Source organism: Rhea pennata, chromosome 1 (genome assembly GCF_028389875.1).
Source record: "Rhea pennata isolate bPtePen1 chromosome 1, bPtePen1.pri, whole genome shotgun sequence".
In the NCBI taxonomy this organism is placed as follows: domain Eukaryota; kingdom Metazoa; phylum Chordata; class Aves; order Rheiformes; family Rheidae; genus Rhea; species Rhea pennata.
The window spans coordinates 1096635-1123290 of NC_084663.1; the positions used below are offsets into that span (position 1 = coordinate 1096635).

The 26656-nt window shown below is 63.5% G+C and overlaps 1 protein-coding gene across 1 annotated transcript in view; it reads left to right on the forward strand.

Annotated features, from left to right (window-relative positions):
• The window catches only part of SND1 (staphylococcal nuclease and tudor domain containing 1), a 105038-nt gene that overhangs the window by 8742 nt on the left and 69640 nt on the right, over positions 1-26656 (forward strand). The window contains exons 3-11 of the mRNA XM_062579497.1: positions 1429-1549; positions 7285-7363; positions 11199-11359; positions 11711-11802; positions 12939-13097; positions 13783-13889; positions 14601-14691; positions 18533-18646; positions 26444-26533. Of these exons, the coding sequence (XP_062435481.1) occupies positions 1429-1549; positions 7285-7363; positions 11199-11359; positions 11711-11802; positions 12939-13097; positions 13783-13889; positions 14601-14691; positions 18533-18646; positions 26444-26533 (1014 nt within the window). The remainder of the gene's footprint in view (positions 1-1428; positions 1550-7284; positions 7364-11198; positions 11360-11710; positions 11803-12938; positions 13098-13782; positions 13890-14600; positions 14692-18532; positions 18647-26443; positions 26534-26656) is intronic.

Consider the following 26656-nt stretch of genomic DNA (forward strand, 5'->3'; position numbering starts at 1 on the left):
TAAAAGCTTGCCTGGTGCTTTATCACGCTGGCCGAGCCGTAGGCTCCGCGCGCGGGAGGAAAGGTTGAAGTCTCGTCACGCCCTCAAGTGCTTAAGGTGCAATTACCAACCCTGGTGCCTCCCTGCGCGCGGGACCCGGGCCGAGCACCGCTTGCGCGTGGGGCTCGCGGCCGACCTCCGCCTCGGGCCGGCTGCGGCCGACGCTGGCGCTAACCGGCCCTTCCGAGGGTGGTGGTCGCGTTGCAACTAGAGGGGCCGGGCAGGAGCGTCGCAGCGGACGCAGCAGCTCCGTGGGGTAAATAGGGCTCCGGTCCCTGGAGCGCGCGTGCGGGCCGTGGCGCTGAGCTGCGCAGGATGCGTCCGGCAGCCCCGCTGACCTCCTCGATGCGATGGGCTGGAGGGTGCCGCTTCCAGCCCTGCGGACCGAGGTGCCTTTGGTGCAGCTTTTGCAAGAGGGGATTAAGTTCCTTAACGCGGGCCTGCTGCTACCTGTTGCAGGAGGCAGCTACGCGGCCCGGCCTGCCGCGGCCCGTTGCGGTCGCTGAGCGCGGCTGCAGTTCGGGGCGCGTCTCGGCGTTTGCAATACGGCCCGCGGCTGGAAGGTGCCGGGCTTGGGGGAAGAGGGGGAAGGAGCCAGTGCCGAAACTGGGGGCACCGTGCTGCAGCGGGTCGTGCCGAGGGGGATGTCGAGGAGGGGAGTTTGCGTGGAGGTGGCTCTGCCCCCTCGGCTGAGCCTCCTCCGCGCGTGCTGCGGGCGGCTCTGCTGCTCCGGGAGGGGTGCCCCAGCCTCATCTCTTTCCACGAGGCAAACCGTTTTCTTCCTGAGCTGACGCGCTGTTTTGGGGAGCGCTGCTTTGCAAAGTGCCTCCCCGCCCGGTCCTGAAGCGAGCGGGACGGTGAGATCCCACGCGGGGCCGCGTGTCCCGGCCGTCTGCACGGCTGCTGGCGTCCGTGCGGCCCGAGCGAGGGCTGCGCTCCGTCTCCTCCGGGAGCCTGCCCGGGCTTCGGCCAGCTATTTTTGGCTGAGCGTGTGCAGATGAGGAAGCAGGGAGGAGGGAGGCTGGAGGATCCTCTCCCACCTGCGCTACGGCCTCTCTTCTCCCTGCCAAGAGCGCTTGGACAGTGTCCTCTGCCGCGTGGACGTGATCCCAGCCGCCCCGGGGCAGAGCCATCTGCCTAGAGGAGCGCGGGGCCTGCTGGAAAGTAAATCTTGACCCTTAGGCAAGGGGGGAGAGGAGGGGGAGAGCAGCGCTACAGGGTCATTGCCCTTGCAAGCGCGTGCGCTCCTGCAGGACCGTGTCGAAGTAGCGCAGCGCGCGGGAGAGCGCGTCGGCTCCCCGCGGCGCCGGCTCCCGGGGCTTCGCAGCCCTCACTGCGTTCGGCCCCCGCCACCTCGTGCCACCCCCCTCTCTCTGTCTCTCTCTGCAGCCCTGGGGCTTTCCTGCTCGCGAGTTCCTGCGCAAGAAGCTCATCGGGAAGGAGGTCTGCTTCACGGTGGAGTACAAGACCCCGCAAGGCCGCGAGTACGGGATGGTGTACCTGGGCAAAGGTGAGCGGCGCGGGGGGCGTCGGGGGCCCCGGGGCCGTTCGGCGCGTCTCGGCACAAAGCTGCGGGCGAGCCCAGCTCGCGGCACCGCGTGGATCCCCGTAGGTTTCCGCTTGCCGTCCTTCTGGTCGTTAAATCTCGCGCTGAACCTGGCGGGGGTCAGTGCGTGGCGTTTGCGGATTCGGAAGGAGAGGAGTGTGCAGGTTGTTTTCTGCAACGCGCAGGCGCTGCTTTGAAGAACTGGCTTAAGATCCGGCTTCTGTGGGATGCTCAAAGCGAGACTTGAGGCCGCTTTGGCGTTAACCTGCGGTGCCGAGGAGAAGAGTGCGGCGGGCGCGGCGGCGAAGCTGGGGCGCTGCTCTCCTGATGCTCGCTCGCCAGGGAGCGTGGGCTGTGCGCTTTCACGTGGGGAAACTCCGTTTCCTCCCGGGCTGACAGGACCTTTACGGAGGGGCCGGTCTGTGGGCCTCTGCGGCGTTCGGCCGCTGCAAAAGAGCGCAGTACGGGATTCGACTTCGCCTGGAATTTATACTGATAGCCAAGCAGAAGAATTATTAAAAAAAAAATATCAAAAAGATTGCAAGGTGGAAGTGCGCAACTTGACGGAAATACGGTCCAAGAGCTCCTGCAGGATCTGCTCCAGAGTCCCCCCAGGGATGCTCCAGGCCGTGCTGCTCCTGAGATTGCACCTTTCAGGGGTGCTTTGTTCCTTGCCTCAGGAGCTGATGGGACCTCGGTTCCTAAAGTCTCTGTTTGGACTTCTGCTCGATGTCCTTATATTTACTCCCGTTAGGCAAAGCGTCCTGATCGCACGTGCTGATGCTGCGGTGTCAGCACACAGCAGTGTAGCAGTTTTATCTCCCTGAGGTTTAGGGAAGTCTCTTGTCTCTGCCTGTCCCCCAACCCTGCAGTGGGGTTTTGTGCTCGGTTTCTCAAGTGGGTCTTGGCTGCGGTGTTTTATGAATCCTGCTCTATGCTTGTAGATTAGCATTTGTGCTCTTGCTTCATTCGGTTAGCTTTAAGCTATCATCCAGTCATGGTAAGAGTAACAGTACGAGAAACTGGCTTAGATATGGGGCTGCTGTTCTCTGCTGGGATTAGCGCCACGTTAAACTTCTCGTGCCCTTGCGCTTCAAGAAGCGGGGCAGGAATTGCTCAAAATGGGTTGTTTTCTGGGAAGTGAGTACCCACCAGCACTTGACTTGTCCTTCTGTGCTATATGACGTTGTATATCTGCTTGGATGCACCAGTCCAGCACTGGGCAGGAGATGCATGGGATGAATATGCAGCTGTGCATTCATCAGAAGTGTTGGTGCCAAAACTGAGACAACCCTGTGACTGATATATTTTGGATTTAACCATGTTCTAGGTCAGATTCAGCCAAGAGCTCGCTTGCAGCCTTCTTTATATTAAGAGACTCAACAGGATAATTTACCCAGGGGTGGAACTGAACTATCGCAATTGAGGGGAGAGAGAGGAAAGGACCAGAACTATATGTGGACCTAGAAAGAAGTTCAAATGCAAAAGCAGTACAGCAACTACCAAGCATTGGGCACCCACCTCTGGGAACAAGTTCCAGTCTGGGCTGGAGTCTCGGCTCTGTGTGCCTGGAGATTTCGCTGCTTGCAGCTCAGCTGTGCAGAGACATCCCCTGGTAAGCCTGAAGCGGATAACCTTGGTTGTCTGGAGGCAGCTCCAAATGTCAGCCTCCAGATATGCATCCTGGTGTCACTCCGGGGCTTGGCACCTTTCCTGCAGAAAAAGCAGCAAGTTTGCTGTGCTAGCAAACAGCCAGGACTTGCTCGCAATTGCAGGCAAGTTTTATCTTGAGGCAGCTCGGCACAAATGGAGTAAGTGTAATTTGGCATCAAGGCTGAAGAACAGCTTCCTAGATTTTCAGTCTGGTTCTGCCTGGATGCGCATCCCTGGTGTCCCCAGGACCAGGTTCTGCAGCCTTCCCCCTTGTCCTGTAGGAACTTGTGCCCCAGCGGCAGGTGATGCCTCAGCCCCACAGCTGCTTTCTGCCTGAGATGGACTGGGGACACCCACTGTCACCTTGAACCCTTTTGTAGGAGGGAGCTTTCTCCTCTCAGAATCACAGAACAGTTGAACTTGACAGGGACCTCTGGAGATCATCTGGTCCAACCCCTCAGCTCCAGCTAAGCCACTTTGCATGGGACTGCATCCAGTTGGGTTTTGAATATCTCCAAGGATGGAGACTCCACAACTTTTCCAGGCAACCTGTTCCAGTGCTATACCAGCCTCATAGTAAATTTTTATGTTTTTCCTGTGTTTCAGTTCATGTCCGCTTACTCGTGTCCTGTCACTGGGCACCACTGAAAACAGTCTGGCCCCATCCTCTGTACACTCTCCCTTTGCATATTTATGCATATGGATAAGGTCCCTCCCAAGCTGCCTCTTCTCCAGCCTCAACAGTCCCAGCTCTCCCAACTCTCCTCATATGAGAGATGCTCCAGTCCCTTCTTCTCCGTTACTCTTTGCTGGACTCGCTCTGGCAGGTCCATGTGTTTCTTGCAGTGGAGAGGCCAGACCTGGACCCAGCAGTCGAGGTGAGGCCTCCCCAGGGCTGAGTAGAGGGGAAGGGCTCCCTTGACCTGCTGGCAACCCTCTTCCTACTGCAGCCCAGGAGACCACTGGCAGCCTTGGCCACAAGAGTGCATTGCTGACTCGTGCTCAGCTTGGTGTCCACCAGGACTCCCAGGTCCTTCTCTGCAGAGTTGCTCTCCAGCAGTTGGTTTGCCCCCAAGGCTGTCCTGGTGCCTGGGGTTCTTCCTCCGCAGGGGCACAACTTGGCCCTTTCCCGTGTTGAACTTCATGAGGTTGCTCTCTGCCCATCTCTGCAGCCTGTGGAGGTTCCTCTGGTGTATCAGCTCTTCCTCCCGGTTTTGTGTCAACTGCAAACTTGCTGGGAATGTGTTCGGTCCCATCAGCCAAGTCATTAATGAAGATGTTAAACAGTATTGACCCCAGTATCGACCCCTGGGGTACACCACTCGTGACCAGCCTCCAGCTGGACTTTGAGCTGCTCACAACCCTCTGAGCCTGGTGGTTCAGCCAGCTTTCAGTCAACCTCACTGACCACTTGTGTGTGTCTGTGAGGGTGTTAGGGGAGAGAGTGTCCAAAGTCTGGTTGGAGTCAAGGTATACAACACCCAGTGCTCTGTCCTCACCTGCCAAGCCCATCGTTTCATCGTAGAAGGCTGTCGGGTCGAAGGGCACCATTTCCCCTTCGTCAATCCACCTTGACTATTCCTGATCACCTTCCTGTGCTTCATGTATGAGGAAGTGGTGTCCAGGGTTGGTTTTTTGTCATTGCCTTCCCAGGGATCAAGTTGAGGCTGACTGGCCTGTTGTTTCCTGGATCTTCTTCCTTTGCCCACTTTAATGTTGAGATGCTGGTAAATACTGTTGTCCCATCAATCATGCAAGGACATGAGCCTGAGCATATCCTTGATCCCCGTCAGCTGGTTCCCCAGAACAGCCTGTGTCTTTCCATCCCCACTGGGCTCTGAGCTGTGAACCCTCTGGGCTTCCGCTGCCAGGTTTTTCTGGGGGATACCAAGATGACAAGCCTGCTCCTTCCCTTCCTACTGCTCCCGGCTCAGGGAGGGCCTTCGGTAGCTGACCTGTGGGTTTTAATTGCCAGGGAAGAAAGGAGGTGATGCACAGGGAGGAGAGGTTGTTTCTGGAAGTGAGGCACAAATTGCTGGTGCCTCTGAGTGCGCGATACGAGGCTCGTTTGCGCGGGGACTGGCAGGCAATCAGCTCTGCTGCACGAACGGAAAGCAAAACATCGCTGTTGACTCCTGCTTCTCCTGCTGCTGCTGATCAGTGCGTGTCTGCTTAAGCCTCTGAACACTTCATGTCCTTCCCCGCTTTCCCCCGATCGATGCCTTCTCTGAGTTTGCCCTCCTTGATCTCTGCTCTGCAATCTGGCTCCCTTTGGTTCTCGCCTTCAGGAAATGAGTGTCGTCTCTGCAGCGGGTCCTAGCTGCCCAACAGATTCAAGCCCTTTCTGTGGATGTTGAAAGCAGCTTGGCTGGGGGTTGGAGACTTATCTCCTGCAGATTTCAGGGGCTTTGGGGCCAGAACTCCTCAGGATGCTTGTCCCCCTTGGAGAGGAGGTCTGCCCGGCAATGCTTCCGAAGGCATGTGCTGCGGTGCTCGGTGACACCAAGGGGGATGGCAGACGGGCAACAGCATCAGCTTCGCAAGTCCTGGTGGCTGCTGGTGCCTTGCAGTGTGATGCCAAAGCTGTTCTGTGGCAGCAGCTTAGGTAAGGTTGCATGAGTGTCCCGGGCGCAGCTCTGCTGCTTCGTGACTCCTCCTGTGCCCGCGTGAGGGTTTGTACCATCGTTTTTCAAGCCAAGCTTTGATAGATAGTCATGTGGGCTGCTTCCTCCTAGGATGGAGAAGCTGGAAGGGTCCCGTGGAGGGTGACCGAGATGGCCAGATGCTCGGGTCTGTGAGCCTCCCGGGGAGGGGAAGGGAGCAGGGCTGGCGCGGTCGGCCCTGGAGGAGGCGATGGGGGGTTTGGCAGCAACCGTGTGAAAGGCAGGTACAAAGATGACAGAGCCAAACCCTTCTTGCTGGTGGCGGGTGGCTTAACCACAGACAGCCACAAACTGTGGCTTGAGGGCTCGGGGTGGCCGGCAGGGAAGGACCCTTCCTGGCGAGGGTGTTGCAGCCCTGCGGAGCTCTGGCCTCCGAGGTTTCGAACGTGGCTGGAGGTGGCCAGGGCCAGCTTGACCCAGTTTGAGCGACAGTCCTGCTTGGAGTGAGAAGTTGGACTAGAGGCATCCAGCGACCCCTTTGCACCAGCGCCGCCGTGAGGGGGCCCCAGCTGACTTCCCGCCCCGCTCCGCGTCCGGCCGTCCTTGCTGCTTTACGGACCTCCTCCCAGCAGCCTCTCTCGCACCCGCGCGTTACCGGCGTGCGTGGCGAGGCGGGGGCTGTGGGTCCTCCGGGCGCGAGAAGGCGGCGAGGGGGTCCTGCCTGCTGCGGCTTGCAGAGCCCCCCAAGGCCCCGCGTATCTGCGGTTTGCTGTTCGGTGGCGCCGCGATCAGCCCGCGGGCTCCGTTCGGTCATCTGCTGCCTTGCCGTGCGCCCCGCTGGAGACCGTGGCGCGTGCCTCCTGCGTGGGTGTCTTCCTTGCTGTTAAACCCCAGCCTGTCATGCCGCTGAGGCGAGAAATGAAGCGTAAAACGCCGAGGCTCCCTCCGCCCCGGCGGAGCGCTGCCGCCGGGACGCCCCGAGCCCCGCGCGGGGCTGGAGGCTTCTCGGGTCGGCGTGTGCCGAGCCGCGCGCCGCGGCCGTGCTCACGTCCCCCGTCCCCCTCCCACGCTGTGGGAGCAGCTCCTCGCCGTCTCTGCGGCCCCCCAGCCCGCGCGCTGCTGGGGACCCAACCGTCCCGCTCCGTTACTGGCTCCTCCGCTGCGGTTACCCCGTGTCTGCTGCCCAAGCGGCAGAGTTCCCAAGCCTTCCTCGCGGCAAACCCAGCCCAGCGGAGCCGCGACCGTGCTTGTCGTCTGTCGTGCCGCTTCGCCCCCCTGCTTGCTGGCTGTCGTTGGGTGAAACGGCCTCGCTCGGGAGCTCTTTCCGGGGACGAGGTCTGCTCCGAGCCTCCCGTTCGCACGGCGCCTCCTTCTTTCGGAGCCGCGCGCACCGTATGCTTTCTGGGTGCTCGTTTCACGGAGTCTCCTCTCCTCTCTCCGCAGACACAAGCGGCGAGAACATTGCCGAGTCTCTCGTGGCAGAAGGACTGGCCTCCCGCAGGGAAGGAATCCGAGCCAATAAGTACGTATGCTGTTGCATTTCTAAACTCCCCCTGCGATGTGAGTGTTCGGGGGTCACGTAGCTCTCTAGCAGTTACTGATCTGCACCAAGAAGCAGGGCTGGTGGGTTCTTCAGCTTTTGTCGGAGACCGGTCCCTCCTGGGCTGCTCCGGGGCTTTCTGCGGTGCTGCAGTTCTGCAAAGCACCAGGGCTTTTGGTCACTGGAAGATGAGCTTAGCGTTGAGTCGAGGCTGGACGGGTGATGTTTGTACTCTCGTCCCACTTCTAGACGGTGCAGTTCTTGCTAGGTACCTGTGCTAGACACGCAGGGCCAAGCCTTGGAGCCGGTGCTGCTCTTTCAGCCAGTCCCCGTCAGGAATCAGTAACCCCGAAGGCTTCGCGAGGAGCTGTGGGGGGAACCCTGCCCTTCCCTGCGGTGCGCTGGCGTCTCCCGGGCATGGCCCAAGGCTTGGGCTATTGCGTTACAGTGGCGTGAATTTTTTCTGTGGCAACTCTATAAATACCAGTGAGACACTATTTCCATCCCTATGTCTGCCGGGCTGGAAGCGTGCCTGTGTCGCTTCCTAAAACTGTTTCTGGCACGCTTGGATGCTTTCCATCCAATGTTTTCAGCAGCGCAGTCTGCGAACAGGTATGTTGAGTAAACAGAGCGTGCGTTGCCAGGGGTGTGGATGGGTTATTTTATTCCCCGACTTGCCAGTGCGGAAGCCCCGTGTGCCGAGCAGTTCCTGATTGCCGGCTGTCTGGGGAAGCGGCTTCTGCATCAGCGTGTTTCTCTCCCCAAGGTGAAACTTTGGGAGAATCAGACTCCGGAGGGCCTGGGAAAGCGTGGCCTCTGGAGCAGGACACGGGAGCGCACGGTCGGAGGGGACGGGCGCCGGGGCAGGCGAGCAGCTCCCCAGGCTGCCCAGGGCATCGAGGAGCCCGGACAGCGGAGCAGGCGCTGCAAAGATGAGAGAGGTCGGCAAGGAAAAATTACGCTTGCGAAGCGCAGTTGAAGCCGGCGCTTGCTTCTGTGTTCTGGTTTTCCACCTCCTGGATCAGTCTCAAATTGCAAAGGCAGGAGTTAATGCAGGAGACGTGCTAGTTTGCTCACATTGGCCTTGTTCTGCTCGCTGCTGGAAAGCCCCTGCCCCTGGCAGGGCCGCCAGGACCCTGCGGAGGCTCTCACCGGGGGCAGGGCGCGCTCGGGCAGAGCTGGCTAACGAGCAGCCCGGGCTAACGAGCAGCCCGGGCCGCGCGTGCTGCCGCGGGGTGGGTCGCTCGCTCGCTCGCAGCGTGTGGCCGTGCAGTTCGAGGCGCGTGGGAGACGGCGCTTCCACGGCGCGGGCGCCGCCGGCGGAAATTGCTGGGGTTGTGCTTGCTGCCCGTGCCTGGAGACGAGGGTCACGCGCAGCACAGGACCGCGGCTCTGACTTGGTCCCTCTGCAGAGCATAGATCCAGCTATAAACCTTTGATGTTGCTGCTCTTTTGCTTCTAAAGGTTTTTCGTTCTGTGAGGTACTGTTTTTAGCTCTGTATGGTGCACTTGGTCGCTAGGGAGCATTTGTTAGTGTAAAGTTTGCTTGCTTGCAGGATTATGTTCTTTAGTCTTTATATTTTTGACAACCAGTCCTGAAAAGAACCAGCAAGATACCCTGCAAACCCCACGTGTGGTAGCTTGTGTTTTCAGTTTGGATTCGGGCAGCCTTGAAAAGCGATTTGAGAGTAGTGAGGGGGCAGCTTTGCGTTGCGGGGTTGGGTTTAGGCGCCCAAATCCCCTGGACTCCAGACTGAGCTCCCCTCGTCCTGGCGGGCGTTAGCTCCCGTTGCTGCCAGTGATTCTGCGGCTTGTCTGACTCCGTCGAAATGGATGCAGGTAACTTGTGCCCTCGCATTCCTTGCTTGGGTGGAGTTGGACACCTGCCTGCTGGAGCTGCCGGACGTGGTGGTCTCGCGAACGTGGGTGGAAGCAACGTGCGGTGATGGCGTTGGGCAGAGGCTGAGCGGTTTGACCGTCCATCAAAGCAGGGTCTGGAACAAATGCCCCACTTGATCCCCAGAGATGAAACGTGCCCTTAGCCCACCTCAAAGGGGGCTGTGACACAGGGACTTTCCTGAGGAACGGAGAAGGCGATTGCATGATGCTCTGCCTTGTCCCTGCTTTCCAGCCAGCCTTCCCTGCCCAAGCAGAGGTTGGCTGTGTCGACCAGTCACCCTGGCTCTACTCCAGACGGTGCAGGGGGACATCTGCTCGACCAGCAGCCCTGCCTCTGCTTGATGCTCATCTGTTCAGGACAGAAAAGTCAGCTGATGAACGCAGAGCAGCCCTGCACTTGCACATCGGAGAGCCTCTGACTTCAACGTGAGAGGGCTCTGCCTGTCTGAAAGGTGAAGCTGGTCTGTCAGTTCTCTGCCCCGGACTTCTCCAGCACATCTGGACTAGCCTGTTTGCCAGAGGGAAGTGAAATTTGTGGTGCAGGTTGGGCTGCAGCCGTCTGTGCTCACGGAGAAATGCAGGTGGGCCCTGTGTTCTGGTGGCTTTGGCTTGTTGGGGTCTGCCCTTCCCAGTCTCCTCAGATGCCTGCGGTGCTGCTGTAAGGCCCGGGGCGTGCTGAGCTGGCCTGCGATGACAGCGTGGTGGCAGGAGCAGGGCACACGGCAGTAACGCCCGTCCGAGCGAGCACGTCTTGGGTTGGTGCGTGGTGGAGGTCATGCTGCTTCCTACAATTCAGAGCGTGTTGCTGCTTCGAGTTTGCTCCCTTAACTCAAAGGGTGTGAGGGGTGTGCGAGCAGCACCGTCGTGGTCAGCTCTTTGGGGCAGGCGCAAGCGGAGCAGGGTGAGAAGAGGCTGAAGCCTGAGCTTGAAGTTGATGGGCTTGGAGGAGCTGGATGGGCTCGAGATGGGCGCAGCGAAACCTGCCGTGCTGGGCTCCTGCAAGGCCATTTTCTGCTGTCAGCATGTCAAGCGGGTATTTAAAGCCAGGCATGTCCATCAGGTGACTGCAGGTCAGCAGAGCATCTTGGCTTGTGTAATGAACTTGGGATTCATCAGGTTGCAGCTCTGCCTTGAGCTGAGCTGAAGGATGCTGAAACAAAAATATCGCTATTTATTTAATGGATTACGACAGCATTTGGCAGAGTCTTCCTTCATCAGGGATTTGGCTGTCTCTCTGGTAGAGAGATGGATACTGCTGCTTTTTACCTTTGAAGATTGACTGCAGTGTGCTCTTGTGCAGGGCTTTGGGAGAAGTCTGCGGCTCTGGTCTTGCCTGGGAGTTAAATACTTGTCTCGCATCCCTGCTCTCCCAAAGCACGCTGTGCCGCTCTGAGAGCGCGGACTGCTGGGATGCCCTGCCTTGGTGAAGGACCTGCAGCCAGTGTGCTGCTCTCGCTGTGCTTCGGTTTCTGTCTCTGGACAAGAGCAGCCTCTTGAAGGGCTGTTGTGCAACTTAGGCCACCTCTAATCTGTCCAAGTGGTGGTTCTCCCAACGATGGGTGTTCAGGCATCGATGGCCCTGTCCGTATGGCCGAGGACCTTGGTGCGTGCCCTCAGCTCTGCTTGTAACCAGCCCTGGTACCGTCTGTGCTGAGGCCCTGGAGAACCTCTCTGCTCGCTTTACTGAACGTTGCTGTAGCAGCATAAACCATCTCACTAACCCACCCGGGCGGTGCCTTGTCTTGAGTGGTTGAGCTGTTAAAAAGCTGTTAAAGGAAAGTGCCTAAAAGCTGTGACTCATGTTCTTGATAAAATTTGCAGGAGCTAGCAGTGTCCTGCCTGCTCGTCTTCAGTGCCCTGCTCTGCTGCCTTGAGTCCCGCGTGCTTTTGTCTGATGTGTGTTCTTCCTTCCGTGCAGTCCTGAGCAGAACAGACTGGCAGAGCTGGAGGAGCAGGCCAAGATTGCAAAGAAAGGGATGTGGAGTGAAGGGACAGGCTCTCACACGATCCGGGATCTCAAATACACGATCGAAAATCCTCGGCACTTTGTGGACTCCATGCACCAGAAGCCAGTCAATGGTAAGTTTATGCGACTGTGGAAGTTGTGCATGTCACTGGTGTGCATAGAAGCAGTCTTCAGTCCTCCTGACGAGCCTTTCTTCTGGCCAGTGGTGCTTGCATCTGCCCTGATTTTGCGGCAGTTTTGTGGCTTGCGTGCCTGTGGCTTCAGTGGACAGCGGGTGGGCTGCAGAGCACCGTGCTGCCTGCTGCTTGGGTGGTGTCCTCAGCTTTGCTGGTTTTGCATGAATGGTGTGATCACCGCGATGCAGTGAGCGTTTGTGGGAGGAGGAGGAGGTCAGCAGCGCCGCTGCAGCTCACGCTGAGCCCCGCTCCGCAGCCAAAACCAACGTCTCTGCTTCCGTCCTGCAGCCATCATAGAGCACGTCCGGGACGGCAGCGTGGTGAGAGCGCTCCTCCTTCCTGATTACTACCTGGTCACAGTCATGCTCTCGGGCATCAAGGTGAGGTTGACTGTTGCTGCCAGGTCTGTGCCTGGCATTTTGAGCCCTTGCACTTTGCAGCCAGTTGCCCCTTCCAGGCTGCCCCCTGAGTTTGCTGTGCTTCCTTTCCCCTCTGCGCTCTCGGTAGTGGGTCTGGTGCGAGCGGGTAAGGGCTTTCACCAGAAACCACCTGCTTTCCCAAGGACAACGCGGGTCTCTGGGACCAGCTCCGTGCTGCCAGGCCCTTCTGCAGCCCAGGTTCTCTGGGATGCGCTTCAAGGACCTCCTTGCACAGCTGTAGCTCAGTGAGAGATGGTCTGTGCTCTGCTGGGAGCTGGTCTCAGTGTGCTGCCAGTGCCTGGGCCAGAGCTTGCCCGGCTTGGCAGTGACACAAGAGCCAGTGCAAAATGGCAGGAAAGCACTGGAAATGCACAGGTCTACCTCCCCAACACGAGCTACAGCCAAAGCGCAAGGGGCTCGAGGAGCTTTCCTCCTCCACTTCCCAGACCCTGAGACAGCCCCAGTCTCGGGCTCATGGCATTTCCTCGCTCTTCCTGGGAAGCCAGCACGTGAGAGAGGTCCTTGAGGGATGTCCACGGAGATGCGAGTGTCACTTCCCATGGCCTTACTGCTGCTGGGACCTGTCCTGGTCCTGCCCCCAGAGTCTGAAAACTGGTCCAAGATGAAAAAGCCGTCTGTAGTAGCTCGGCTGACGTGTCCTTCTCCTGCCCATTCAGCCCTTAGTGAAGATCCCTTTTTAGCCTAGTTTCCTAAGTAAGCGGACAGGTTCCTAGGTATTTCTCGAGGGAGGATGAAGCAGATCAGCAGCCAGACCTTTTCAGAGCCTCCTTGTTAGCTTGGTTCTTGGCCCATGTCTTTGAATCTGGGGTAAGACCTACAATGTTAGGAAAGCTGAATGCAGGGAAGTAATGGTCCACCTCCTGGGCTGCTGGGGCTGAAGGAGCTCTTAGGACAGTCTTACTGCACGGCGCTCTCTGCCTTGGTACCTGTGCTGTGATTGCGACTCAGAACAAAAGAGATTTTTCAACCCCCTTGCTGAAATTGTAGCAGACAGCCTGCCCCATGCAGCCCTCCCTCTGCCTCCCCCTCTACTGTGGGAGTTTGCTCCCGTCTTGACCGTCTCCCCTGCTTCGCAGTGCCCCACGTTCAAGCGGGAGGCAGACGCCCCAGAAGTCCCCGAGCCGTTTGCGGCAGAAGCAAAGTTCTTCACGGAGTCACGGCTGCTGCAGAGGGACGTGCAGATTGTTCTGGAGAGCTGCCACAACCAGAACATCCTGGGCACCATCCTGCACCCGGCAAGTGGGGCTGCTGGTGGCAAGGGGTGGGGCGTGGACCCTGTGGGACCCTGGACTGCTGTTATTCCCTTGTCCAAGTTGCTGATGGTTAATGTAAGGTTAAGCCACTGCTGATGGGGGATCAAAGCAGCCTCGGAGGACTGGGAATCGTGTGCTTCTCAGTGGATGGGGGAGAGCACGCCCACGAGGAGAGCAGAGTGCTGTGGTTATCTTGTGGGGTGGCCTCCTCTTGTACCTCGCTTGGTAACTGGGCCCTGTAGAGCTTAGAGGAGCTGGGGAGCTTCGAGGGGCTGTAGTGTCTGAGGGGTGAACAGGACACGAGAGCTTCCCTGCTGCAGAAATCGGCCCTGCAGCAGGACTGGCACTAGAGAAGGCAAGTTCTCCATGCTTTCTCCTCTGCTGGAGCCCTGCTTAGAGTAGGGGCAGCCTGGGGGTGCAGAAGGCTCCCGTAGGCTCTCAAGCAGCATCTGCAGCCAGGCTGGAAGGTGGGGAGGTTTTGCGGGTTCTTCGCTGGGGCTATGAGTAAGAGAGCACCCCGAGCTGGGTGAAGCCCTGGATTCGGGCGGTGGCGGAGTGGCTATCGGAGGGGTGTGATGTTTGGTGTCAGGAGCTGGCCCCGCAGGCGTGGGGGGGAGGGACGCGGGGGTCGCGCGGCTGAGCGTGGGCCTCCTCCCCTTCTCTGCAGAACGGCAACATCACGGAGCTGCTGCTGAAGGAAGGCTTCGCCCGCTGCGTGGACTGGTCCATCGCTGTGTACACGCGCGGGGCGGACAAGCTGCGCGCTGCCGAGAGGTGAGCGGCTGCCGAGGCTCTGCAAATGGGTCCCCCGGCCTGGGGCGTGCGCCCAGCTGCAGCCCCCGCGCCGGCGTGGGCACCGCCAGTGCGGCTCCCTGGGAGGCAGGTACGGTCTCTTCTCCGTGTGAGTGTGCACAGGCCTGCTGCTGGCTGCCGCCTCTGCCAGGACTCTGCGAAACAACTTAACTGCAAGCTCTCCTCTGCACTCGGCCCGCCAGCGGTGTTCCTGCTGTGACCGGCTGTGCGTGGGGAGGCTCTGAGGCTCCGTGCAGATCTTAGCTTGCCTGGGCTGATATTTTCTGCCTCAGTGTGAGTCTTAGGCCCCAAGCTGAGGCCGGGTGGGTCCAAGATGCACGTTATTGTAGTTTGGGCAGCAGTTTGTATCGGAGGAGCCGGGTGTGGAGGTCCTCAGCTTGGATTCTGGACTGGCAGGGAGGGGCTGTGCCCTCGTGCCGGGAGGTGGTGGCCCCTCTGCGCTGCAGAGGCCGAGGAGAGCTGCTGTTGATGTGCCGAGATGAGGTACAGGCTTTGGCTTAGAGCTGTCCTCAAGTGGCCTTGCTGCCGGGTGAGCCTGTTTACGTGCAGGTAGTATCTCTGTTGGGTTCACCTTGTGACAGCCCGGGCAGTGAAACACTGCACGTCCTGTCTCCTCTCCTGGGGCCACCTGCCCTGGGCACCTGGACATCACGGACGTCTGCCTCTTGCCAGGTACGCCAAGGAGCGCAAGCTGAGGATCTGGAGGGACTACGTGGCTCCCACGGCGAACCTGGATCAGAAGGACAAGCAGTTTGTAGCCAAGGTAGGTGTCCGTGTGAGCTGGGAGAGAGGCTGCCGCGCGGAGCGGAAGGCAGAGTGCTAGGAAGCTTGTACTGCCCTTGCTGGCTTCTGCGTGTGGTTGGAAGATCCCCTAGGGATCCCGCTACGGCTCTGCGTGAGACATCCCTTCCGTGCCACGGGCCGTGTTGTACAGCTGGCCAGGCGCACCCTGGGATTTTGCTGTCTTCTGAAGCATTAAGTGTGGGTCAGCGCCGGAAGCAGGAGACAGGGCTTGATGAACCAGAGGTCTGATCAGCTGTGGCAGGTGCTGCATCTGTGTAACCTGCAGTCGGGGCTTGCTAGCGCAGCTGGCTGTGGTGAGCCGCATCCCAGCGAGGTGCACAGCGTGTCCCGAGCCCTTTTGAATCCGTTGTGATCTGGAGCAGGCCTGGAGTGCACAACGTGCGCTCGTCCCCTGCTGCTCCAGTGTCAGATACAAGAATCCTGCCAGTGAAGTGCAGGTGCCTTTGGAGAGAGCCCTTGGGCTGTCCAGACCTGTGCTTTTCCTGGTACGACATCCATTGCTTGCCCCACATTTTTGGGGCTAATGCAGAATCACCAAATAGTTGGCAGGGACCTCTGGAGATCATGTGGTCCAACCCCTCCAACCCCTCCTGCTCCAGGAGGGTCACCTAGAGCAGACTGCCAGCGAGGTGTTGACCATCTCCAAGCATGGAGACTCCACTACCTCTCTGGACAACCTGTTCCGATGTTTGACCACCCTCACAATGAAGAAATGTTTTCTTAGGTTCAGCTGGTATTTTCCGTGTTTCAACTTGTGCCCACGACCTCTTGCCCTGTCACTGGGCACCACTGAAAAGAGTCTGGCCCCATCCTCTGTACACTCTCCCTTTGCATATTTATGCATATGGATAAGGTCCCTTTCGAGCTGCCTCTTCTCCAGCCTCAACAGTCCCAGCTCTCCCAACTCTCCTCGTATGAGAGATGCTCCAGTCCCTTCTTCTCCGTTACTCTTTGCTGGACTCGCTCTGGCAGGTCCATGTGTTTCTTGCAGTGGAGAGGCCAGACCTGGACCCAGCAGTCGAGGTGAGGCCTCCCCAGGGCTGAGTAGAGGGGAAGGCTCCCTTGACCTGCTGGCAACCCTCTTCTTACTGCAGCCCAGGAGACCACTGGCAGCCTTGGCCACAAGAGTGCATTGCTGGCTCATGCTCAGCTTGGTGTCCACCAGGACTCCCAGGTTCTCCTCTCTGTCCATCTCTGCAGCCTATCAAGGTCTGCTGTATCTGCTCCTCCTCCCAGTTTTGTATCACCTGCAAACTTACTGAAAGTGTGTTCAGTCCCATCAGCCAAGTCATTGATGAAGATGTTAAACAGTATTGACCCCAGTATCGACCCCTGGGGTACACCACTCGTGACCAGCCTCCAGCTGGACTTTGAGCTGCTGATCACAACCCTCTGAGCCTGGTGGTTCAGCCAGGTTCCTCACTGAGCACTTGTGTACTCTGTACTTCATCAGCACATCTGTGAGGGTGTTAGGGGAGAGAGTGTCCAAAGTCTGGTTGGAGTCAAGGTATACAACACCCAGTGCTCTGTCCTCACCCGCCAAGCCCATCGTTTCATCGTAGAAGGCTGTCGGGTTGGTAGGGCACCGTTTCCCCTTCGTCAATCCACCTTGACTATTCCTGATCACCTTCCGGTGCTTCATGTATCAGGAAGCAGTGTCCAGGATCAGTTGCTCCATCGCCTTCCAGGGGCCCAAGGTGAAGACTGACTGGCCTGCTCACCCCTCTCCCTGCTTAACATCTCCACTGAGCACCAGCTGCCCTTGGTCCCAGGCCCAGATCCCCTGGGGGAGTGTGAGCAGATGAAGGAAAGGGGAGTGGAGGGGAAGGGGCCTGGGCGGGCGAGGACACGCTGGGGCCTGGCGGGCGTGTGCTGAGGGCTCTTGCTCTCTGCTTGCGACCAGGTGCCACCGAGCTGCTCCGGGTCTGCCTGAAGCTCTCCGGCCTGACGAGGGCTGTTGGGGCTCGGCAGAGCTTTGCTTTTCCCTCCCCCGTCGTTTCCAGGCGGCTCTCACGCAGGCTGCTCCTGCAGCCGCCGTTCCCCTTCCCCGACGTTCGCGTGATGCGAGTGGGGACCAGAAAGGCAGGTGAGGGCAGGCCGGGAGCACCAGCGCGTCCCGCTGCAGCAGCCAGCAGCGGGCCCCCCCCCGGGGCAGCTTTACCGCGGGCGGGCGGCCCCCATCCTGGCTCGCCGCCTTGCCTCAGAGCCGCGTCTTCCCCGGCGCGTGGCTGGAGCGGCAGCGGTCCCCCGTGCTGCAGAGCCCGGCTGGCCCCCGCGGGGAGAGCGAGCGGGGCGGAGGGGCCGGCCCGGCGCCGGCTCGCCGCAGCCCCCCGACCCTCCCCGGTGGGGCAGCGCCCGCCGGCGGCACCGTCCTGCCCGGAGCCGCTCGGGCGGAGGTCCCGCTAGATGGTGCTGCCGGCTCGCCCGGTGCCACGTCCGCGGCCCCCGGCGCGCTGCCCGGGCTCCGTCCCGCGAGCGTGCGGGGAAGCGCGCCCAGCGCGCTTAGCCCCTGGCTGCCGGCGCTCCTGCCCGGCCGAGCCTCCGGAGGGTCCGTCCGGGAAGCGCCCGCGGCCCCGCGCGGCCCCGGTCGTCCGTGGGGCGCGGGAGCCGCCGGGGAGCCGGCGCGGGGGCGCAGCCGGCGCAGCTCCGGCACCGTCCGAGAGCGCGCCGGCGCAGCGAGCGCCGCGTTGCCGCCACGTTCCCTGGAGAGGGGCCGCAGACCGTCTCCGCCTGTGGACAGAACCTGCTGTTTCTGCAGGAAAGCACGAACGGGCGTTTAGGGAGCGGGCAGGCAGGGCCCTCGGGCGCCGCCGGGTTTTTTTGCGGTGTCGATTTTTGGTCCTTCGCTCTCCCCGAGAATTGCAAGCGACAGGGGAAATCAGGACAAGCGTCTGCGCGCGTCGAAGCGCAGCAGCTTCCGCGAGCGCTGGTCAGCGGCGCGGCACGCGAGCACCCGGCACGGCGCTCCGGGCGCCCGCGAGCGAGGGCGGGCCGGTGCCCGGAGGAGGAGGAGGAGGAGGAGGAAGAGCACAGCCGGTCTATGCACCGCAGGGGCAAGTCGGCTCTGGCTAATTTTGGCTCCCGCTGCCGCGGTGCTCGGCCACCGGCACGGAGACCAAAGCGGAGATTCGGAGGGGAGGGGCTGGCTCGAGGGGAACCCGGGTCTTGGCCTCGGCCGTAGATCCGGTGCCTGTGAGCGGAGGGGCGAGTGGCAAGAAGAAAAGCAGCGGAATAAAAATTTGAAGAGACTAGAGGCTTTCTGCTGAATTTCCCGTGTCAGCTTGTCTTGGCGCGCCCGGAGATTCGGGGCAGCGTCGCCTAGAGCTGAGCACGTTGCACTTAGGGCGATCCCGTGCCAAAAGCTGTTTATAACACGGCGTTTTCTACGGCTTTTGGGCCTGGGGGTGTTGAGAGGTCGCGCGGCCCCGACTCCCGGCTCCCGGGCAGGCTCAGCCCCGCTCGGGCGGCCACGGCCGCCGCGCCGCGAGGGGCCCCGACGGTCCCGGCTGTCCGTGTTGGTTTTAATTCCTAGAATCCCGTTACCCCTCTGACCGAGCGCGGTTGGAGGGGCTGGCGCGCTGCCGGGTATTCCCGTATTTCCCGCGCCGGGCGGGGGACGCCCGGGCGGCCCGTCCGCGCTCGGGGCGGGCTGCGGAGCGGCGCCGAGCCCCGCGGCCCCCTCCGTCTGTCTAGTTAACGCGCTCCCCGGGCGCGCGGAGGGGCCGGGGCGGGCGCGGGGCGGGCGTTGACGGCGGCGCTCCCGGCGGGGCGATGCTCACCCGCGCCCTCTCCCCCCGCAGGTGATGCAGGTGCTGAACGCCGACGCCATCGTGGTGAAGCTGAACTCGGGAGACCACAAGACCGTTCACCTCTCCAGCATCCGGCCGCCCAGGCTGGAGGGCGACGGCGCGCAGGTAACCGCGCCGCGCCGCGGCCGGGGAGGGGGGTTTGCAGCGCGGTGCCGGCTGCCGCGCGGCCAGGCCGGCCGGGCGAGCGTGCCGCGGGGACGCCGGGCTGCCGCGGCGCCGCCTCCTTTGCAAAGTGCCCGCTGCCGCGCGGGTTGTGCCGGCCGCGCTGAGTTACGGGCTGTTACCCGCCCGCGGGAGCTGCTCCGCGCCCGGATAGCTGCAGCGCGGAGCGAGGAGCCGCCGCCGTGCTCGCGCACCGCTTCCGAACGAGCGTCTCCTTCGGGTAACGCCGGAGCCGCTGCTCCGCTGCAAACGGGCTGCAAACTTGGCCAGGCAAATCCGGAGCTGGGATGCGGCGGAGCAGCGGCGGGCTCGGCAAGGCGCCCGCCGGCTGGCCCCGTGCTCTCAGCATCCCGGTCCGGAGGTGGCAGCACCCTTCCTCCTCCTCCTCCTCCTCCTCCTCGTTCCTGCTGTCACGGGGCTGCTTTCCCAGCCGGCTGCTGCAGCGGTGCCGGCTGCCAGGCCCGGTGCAGCCGGGCAGGACTGGGGGGTCTCGGCCCAGGGGGCTGTCGGCGTCTCCGGCCCCCGCCGGCTTTAGGCGGGGGCGAGCCGCGGCGGGCAGCGAGGAGGTCGCCGGGCTCCGCGGGGCCGTCCGCCTGCGCCCTGCGGGACGCAGGTTGCTCCGTCGGCACCCGGTCGAGGAGATGGAGAACGACAAACTGAAAATTCCGGGTAGCGAGACCCTACGGCCTTTCGCCTCGCGCCTTCGTCGCCCAGCGCGGAGCGAGCGCTGAGAGCGGGGGCTGCCAGCGCGTAACGTCCCTGCCGCCCGCCCCGTCGAGGAGCGCGGGTGCAGCCATGCACGCGTGCGTGCGTGCAGCGGCACGGCCCGGGGCCTCGCCGCAGCCGTGGAAAGCGGCGCGTTTGCAGCCGTCCCTCGCCGGGCCGGCGTTGCCGCCGCGGCCGGGCACCCGCTCGCCTCCTGCGAAGCGCCGCGTCCTCGCCCGGCCCCGCTCGGCCGGCGGCGGCGGGAGCCCCGGGAGGCGCCTCCGGCTGCCGATTGCCCCGCGGACTTACTTTTCTGCAGGATCAAATCAAAAAAGAAAAGAAGAAACCTTGGAGGAGGAGGAGAGGTTGGTTGAAAAACGGCTTTCTGGCGTGCCCGGCTCGCTCGGCGCGGCCAGCACGCGCGCGTTTCTGGCTGAGCGGTGGGATCTCCGCTGGTGTCCGCAGGCAGAGGCAGTCCCTTCCTATCTCTGCAGCGTGCAGCGCAGACTCGATTCCAGCTTGGCTCTTTTAATTTTTTTAATCAGAAGTTCATTCCTTTGGACAGCTAAATTGCAGAGTCTCGTTAGCGGTTCTGCATTCTAGGAAGCTCTGTTTGCTCGACTGATGCGGCAGCAGTACAAATCGGGTCCAATCCTGCAGTTTATCTAAATTGATATCTTAATTGGTAATACCCTTGGAGGTGGGGGAGCCAAACGCACGGACCCTGCTCCGAAGGGAAATTACACAGGGAGAAGGGAAAAAAGAGGCCGCCAGCTTGCGGCAGCGGGACGGGGCTGCGGCGGCGAGCTCGGCTCGGGGCCGCAGCCGCGCTGCCGCCGCGCGCTTGCTCGGGGGCCGGAGGAGGCTCCGTCCCTTCTCGGGCTGCACATCGCCAAACGCGTTCAGAGGCTCTCTGCCACGGGCGAGCGGATTTCAGAGCCGGGTTTTTCCCCGGGCCCCGTTAGGCTGCAGCACGGCCCCTCCGCTCCTTCCCCTGCCGCTCCCCGGGCGCCCGGGGCGCGTTTCCGAAACGGCCTGCCCGGCTCGCCGCCGCGCTCGCGGGGCCGAGGAGCGGCTGAAACTCGTTGCAGCTGCGGCCGCCGGGCCGCCCGCGGTGCTGCGGCCCCCGAGGCGCCTCTGTCCCCCCGTAAGATTTAGGCGCAGGCCGCCGGAGCGGCGCGCCGCGCGGCTGCGAGCTGAGCGCTTGCTCTGCTTTGCAGAGCCCCCAGGAGCTGTTTAGGTGACAATACGAATTGCGGTGATTAAGAGGCAGATGGCAAGTCAAATCAGGCTCGTTAGAGCGGGAGCTGAGGAACGCGCCGGTTCCCACGGCTCGCGGGCCGCCGTGCTGCCGGAGCCCCCGGCACGTGCCCGCTCCGCTCCGGGGGCTCCGTTACCTTCGGCAGCCGCCGGCTCTCTGCTGCCTGGTGCTTGGGGTTTTCCCGCAGCGTTTTTCCTTCTTTTTTTCCCCCCACGCTGCACGCTTTTACCGTGCTCAGAGCTGCGGTCCGGGGCAGGCGGAGCGGGAGCCGGGGGCCCTGGGGCTCCCGATCGATGTTTAACGGGGGCTGGACGCGCTTCCAGGGAGCCGGCGCGCGGAGTCCGCGTGTTCTCGCAACCCGCTTTCCGCCCTGCGGGGCAAGCGCGGCTCCTCGCGCAGAAGCGATGAGCTCGCAGCTCTCGCCGCCGCGATCCCTCCTGCCCTCCCGCCCGCGCGGCGGCTCCGCGGGGGCCGGAGCCGGAGCCCCGCCGCTTCCCGAGGACGCCCGCGAGCTTCAGCCGCCGGAGCGCGCCGCCGCGGCTCTGCTGCCCGCCCCGGCCCCCCAGCTCGTCGCTCGCGGTCCGAAGCTGAGCGGGAGAGCGGAGGGGAGGGAGGGGGAGCGCGGGCGCCCCGCGCGCCGCTCCGGGGGGGGCTCCTTCTCCTCCCCGGCCCGGGAGCGCTCGGCTCCAGCAGCCCGTCCGCTCCCCAGGCCGCGCTGCGCGCCTGCCCCCGTGCAAGCAGCACGTTCTTTTTTTCCCCCGTTTTCTCCCTTTTTCGACCCGCCTTGGTGCCGCACAAGCCGTGCCGGCGCCGGGCTGCCCGGCGGCGACGCCTGCGGCCGGAGCGCGGCGCGGGAGGGGGCCGCTCGGGCGCTGCGCTGGCCTCTTCCTGCCTCCAACGAGGGAAATTTGCAGCCTGGAAAAAGCTGGAAGACGCAAATCGAGTTGTCCGTAGGCAGCTGAGGGCTGCCGGCCCCCGTGGCGGCCGTGCCGGGCTCTTTGCCAGCGGGGCCCGAGGACGCGGCGGTTGGGAGCGAGCAGAGCAGGTGCCGCGACGACGAGCTCTGCCCGCGCGGGGCTCCGGCGCCGCCGGTGCCGCCGGGTCCCGGGCGCTGCCGCGGGCGGCCTTTCCCGCTCCGGCCGCCCCTGGAGCGTCTCGCAGTTAAGGGGGGCTGTTGGCGGGCAGCGGAAGCGCCTCTGAGGCGCCCGAAGCTCCTCTCCGCTGGGGTTTGAGGCGAGCACCGGGAGGGCGTGTGTGAGCGCGCCGCGTGAGCCCCGCGAGGGTCCGCGTTGCGGCGAGCACGCGGGTGCTGAACGTCACGAGTGTCGAACAGGGCGAGCACACGAGTGTCCTGACGCCACGTTCGGTAGCATTATCTCTCCGTTTTCAGGGGGGTAAGATCTCGCCTGGGTGAGACGGGCGAGCTGCAGGAGGAGCGGCGTAGCCCCTCCTCGCTCCCCCGGGAGATCCCTGCCGGGGACAAGCTGCCGCGGGGCTTGGTGCCGGCAGGGCCGGGTGGCCCGGGCGGCGCGGGCAGCGTGCGGGAGGCTCTGCGGCCCCGCGCGTCCGTGCCGCCGTGCACACCCGCTGCACACGCCTGTGCACGCACCTGCACAGCCGTGTGTCCGTGCCGCCGTGCACGCCCCCTGCACACGCCTGTGCACGCACCTGCACAGCCGTGTGTCCATGCATCTGTGCACACCCGCTGCACACGCCTGTGCACGTCCCCATGCACCTGTGCAGCCGTGCATCTGTGCACGCCCCCTGCACACACCTGTGCACGTCCCCACGCACCTGCGCAGCCATGCGTCCGTGCATGCCCCCTGAACACGCCTGTGCACACCCCCACGCACCTGCACAGCCATGCACCTGTGCATCCATGCACGCCCCCCTGCACACGCCTGTGCACACACCCATGCACCTGTGCAGCCATGCGTCCGTGCATCCGTGCACGACCGCTGCACACACCTGTGCATCTGTGCACGCACCCACGCATGCACCTGTGCGCGCCCGCAGCGCAGCGCCGGGGCGCGTCGCGGCTGCGGAAGGGCGTTGCTGCGAGGAGCTCGGAGCAGCCTGCGGTGGTCGGGGCTCCGGGCATTCCCTTGCTTTGCTCCAGCTCCCAGAGGAGGCGAGAGCATTTAAAAAAAGATTCAACATTATGATTTCTTAAAATTAAAAAAGAGAAACAACGTCTAAATTTGCTGTGTATTTTTACGCGTCCCGATGTCCTCGGTAAGGGTGACGTTATCTCCAGGTCGGTGCCGTGGGGGCTCTTTGCGCCGGTTCCCGACGTCCCGGCTGATAGGTAGTGTCGTGCTCCAGCGGCTTCGGAGCAGAGTTCTCCCCTCCCCGGCTCGGGAAGCGCCGCTGGATTTCGCCCCGGTGCCCGAGGCGGGGAGAGGCCGGGGCGGGCGGCGGAGCCTCCCCGCGGGGCAGCCGCTCCCGACCCCGTCGCGCTCCTGCGGCGCCGGCGAAGCGGCTGCGAGTGCTCGGCGATGGCTTGGGCGAGCGCGGGGGAGCCCCGCTTTTAGCGGAGGGATTTACGGCGGCGGCAGAGCCGGCCCCGCGCCAGCCGCGGGCTCCCCCCGTGCCCGGAGCCGCGTGCACGCGAGCGAGGTCCGGAGCGCGTCTGCAATTAGCCCGAGCGTTTAATTTAATAAAACGAGTGACTAAAAAACATAAGCGTGCCGTATCGGAAGAGCGTTGCACGTAATTACAAATTATCTGAATTCAGCAGAGGCACCGGCACGCGGGTAATCGCCTCGTAAATAACTTTTATTAGCGGCTCTCAGGCGCGGGGCTGAGAGCCCGTCGGGGTGGTGTGCCGTGCCGTGCCGTGCCGTGCCGCGCCGCGCCGCGCCGCGCCACGCATGGGCAGGACGGCCCGGCTGCACCGTGCCTGCGCGGGAGGGCGCTGGCTTGACGGTGCTCTCCTGCGCTGACCCGCTGGCGGTCTGGGCTGAAACTGCGTTTGCAGCTTTTCTTTCCGTCTCCTGGCCGGGGAAGGGACGAGCGGGGTGTTGGGGACGCTGGTTTTCGGCGCGGCCCGTGGCTGGCCCGCTCGGGCGGCGGTATTTCCGCGCGGTCCGCGGCAGCTCCGCTGCGCTCGCGGCTCCGCGGCAGCGCGGGCGGCTGCGGGGGCGGGCGCGGGGCGAGCGGGCTGCGGGCTCCCAGCTGCCGGAGCGGCGGCCGCCGGAGGTCGGGGCCGGGGGCGGCAGCCTCCTGCCCCGGCGGCAGACGCCTGCCTCGTTGCTGCGCGCAGAACCCCGCTGCTCCAGAGCCGCGGTCCCGGCCCGCCCGCGGCACCGCCGGCCACAAACGGGACGGGCCTTTGCATCGGCCTTTGGGGAACTAGCGCCGCGGAGCCGGGTGCCGGCGGGGGATAAGCTCGGCGCTCTCGCAAACCCGTTAGCAGTGCAGCTGCTTCCGTCTCGGCGGGGCTGGCGCCGAGCGCGAGGCCGCGCTGCCGGCCGCGGTGCGGAGCGGCCCCGGCGCTGCGGCACGCGCCTGCCCGCCTCCGCCGGAGCGGTGCGTCGTGCTGCAGCTGCCGCAGCAAGGGTCGGAGAAGCCCAAGGAGCCTGGGGTCCTGCGCTGCGTGCGGTGTGCGTGGCGTGCAGTCTGCGTGCTGCATGCAGCATGTGCGCTGCAAACAGCGTGTGTTGCGTGCAGTGCACGTTGCGTGCAGCGTGTGCGTTGCATACAGCGCGTGTTGTGTGCAGCATGTGCACTGCATACAGCGCACGTTGCATGCAGCGTGTGCACTGCATACAGTGCACATTGCGTGCAGTGTGCGCACTGCATACAGCACGCGTTGCATGCAGCATGTGCGTTGCGTGCAGTGTGTGCGTTGTGTGCAGCAGGTGCACTGCATGCAGCACGCGTTGCGTGCAGCGTGTGCATTGCGTGCAGCATGTGCGTTGTATGCAGCGGGTGCACTGCATGCAGCACGCGTTGCGTGCAGCGTGTGCGTTGCATGCAGCATGTGCGTTGTATGCAGCGGGTGCACTGCATACAGCACGCGTTGCATGCAGTGTGTGCATTGTGTGCAGCGGGTGCACTGCATACAGTGCACATTGCGTGCAGTGTGCGCACTGCATACAGCACGCGTTGCATGCAGCATGTGCGTTGCGTGCAGCGTGTGCGTTGTGTGCAGCGGGTGCACTGCATGCAGCACGCGTTGCGTGCAGCGTGTGCATTGCGTGCAGCATGTGCGTTGTATGCAGCGGGTGCACTGCATGCAGCACGCGTTGCGTGCAGCGTGTGCGTTGCATGCAGCATGTGCGTTGTATGCAGCGGGTGCACTGCATACAGCACGCGTTGCATGCAGTGTGTGCATTGTGTGCAGCGGGTGCACTGCATGCAGCGCGCGTTGCGTGCAGCGTGTGCGTTGTGTGCAGCGGGTGCACTGCATGCAGCACGCGTTGCGTGCAGCGTGTGCGTTGTGTGCAGCAGGTGCACTGCATACAGCACGCGTTGCATGCAGCGTGTGCGTTGCGTGCAGCATGTGCGTTGTGTGCAGCGGGTGCACTGCATACAGCATGCGTTGCATGCAGCGTGTGCGTTGTGTGCAGCGGGTGCACTGCATGCAGCGCGCGTTGCGTGCGGCACCCCTCGCCTCTGCGCGCCGCAGGGCTCCCCAGGGCTGGTTGCGCTCGTCCTCTTCGGGCTGCGGCTGCGGCCGCTCTCGCTGCGGGAAGAAGAGCCGCTGGCGGCTGTGCTCTGCCGCACGGGTGGGCCGAGCCGAGCCGGGCCGAGCCGAGCCGGCGGGGAGCTCCGCTGGGAGCCCCTGCTCCGGCGGGCCCCTGGCAGGCGGCGGCCGGCTCCGCTCGGAGGCTGCAGCCCCGGGAGCCCGGCAGGGTTGCGACGGGCCGCAAGAGCGGCCGGCTGGAGCCGGGGGAGTGGTGTGGGGCACGGCGCGAGCCCCCGGGGCGCCTGTGCCGCCTCCCGGGGCCGCCGCGCGCCCGGCGGTGGCCCGTCCACCCGCCCGCCCGATGCCCGCGGCAGCGGCGCCCGCCGGGACCCTTCCCCTCGCAGCTGGCGATCCCGCCTCTCCGCTCGGAGCGGCTTTTCCTCCTGTGTCGCTCCGTGTCGATTTGCTCCGCTGAGTACTTAGGAAATAACGAGCTTTCGTAATTAGCTGCTGCCTAACGGGAGAGTGCTGCCTGCCCGGTGCCTGCAGCGGGGCGCGGAGCCGCGGCAGCGCCCGGAGCACGCCCGGCCCTCGCGGCGCTGCCGCGCAGAGCTGGACCCGCCGCCGGGGCCACCGGGGCCGTGGGGCGCCTGCCCGGCCCGGGCACCCGCCACCGCACGCCCGCGGCGATGCCCCGGTGACGGGCTGGGTGGAGGCGGCCTGAAAAAGGATCACCATGCCGTGCCGCACCGCGCCGTGCCACGCCGGAGGAGAACCCCCCGCCCTGCGCCCAGCGGGTCCCCGCGCTGCCCAGCGAGAGCCTGGAGCCGCGGGGGGCAGCTGCGGCTGCTGCTGCAACCTCCCGGCAGCAGGATGCAAAACCGCTCCGGCGGGACGCTGCTCTCGGCCGACGGCGTTCCCGGCACCGAAATCCCGCACCTCGGGCTCTGCGGCCTCGCTCCGCGGGGCTCCGGGGGCGGCTCCGGCTGCCCGGAGCAGTGGGGGGGGGCCGTGCCAGAGGCAGGCATGGCCCGGCACGGCATGGCCCGGCACGGCATGGCGCGGCATGGCCCGGCCCAGCCCGGCGCGGCGCGGCAGCTCACCCTGACACCCGCTTTCTCTGCCGTCTCTCCCGCTGCAGGACAAGAACCGGAAGCTGCGGCCGCTCTACGACATCCCCTACATGTTCGAGGCCCGGGAGTTCCTGCGCAAGAAGCTCATCGGGAAGAAGGTAGGAGGCGGAGGGGGCCGCGGCGCCGGCGCCGCCGCCGGGGAGGCCGGCCCGAGGGGCGAGGGCCGCTCCCGGGGGGCTGTTCCTGCCGGATTCTCTTTTCTCCTTTGTTTCCCCGGCATG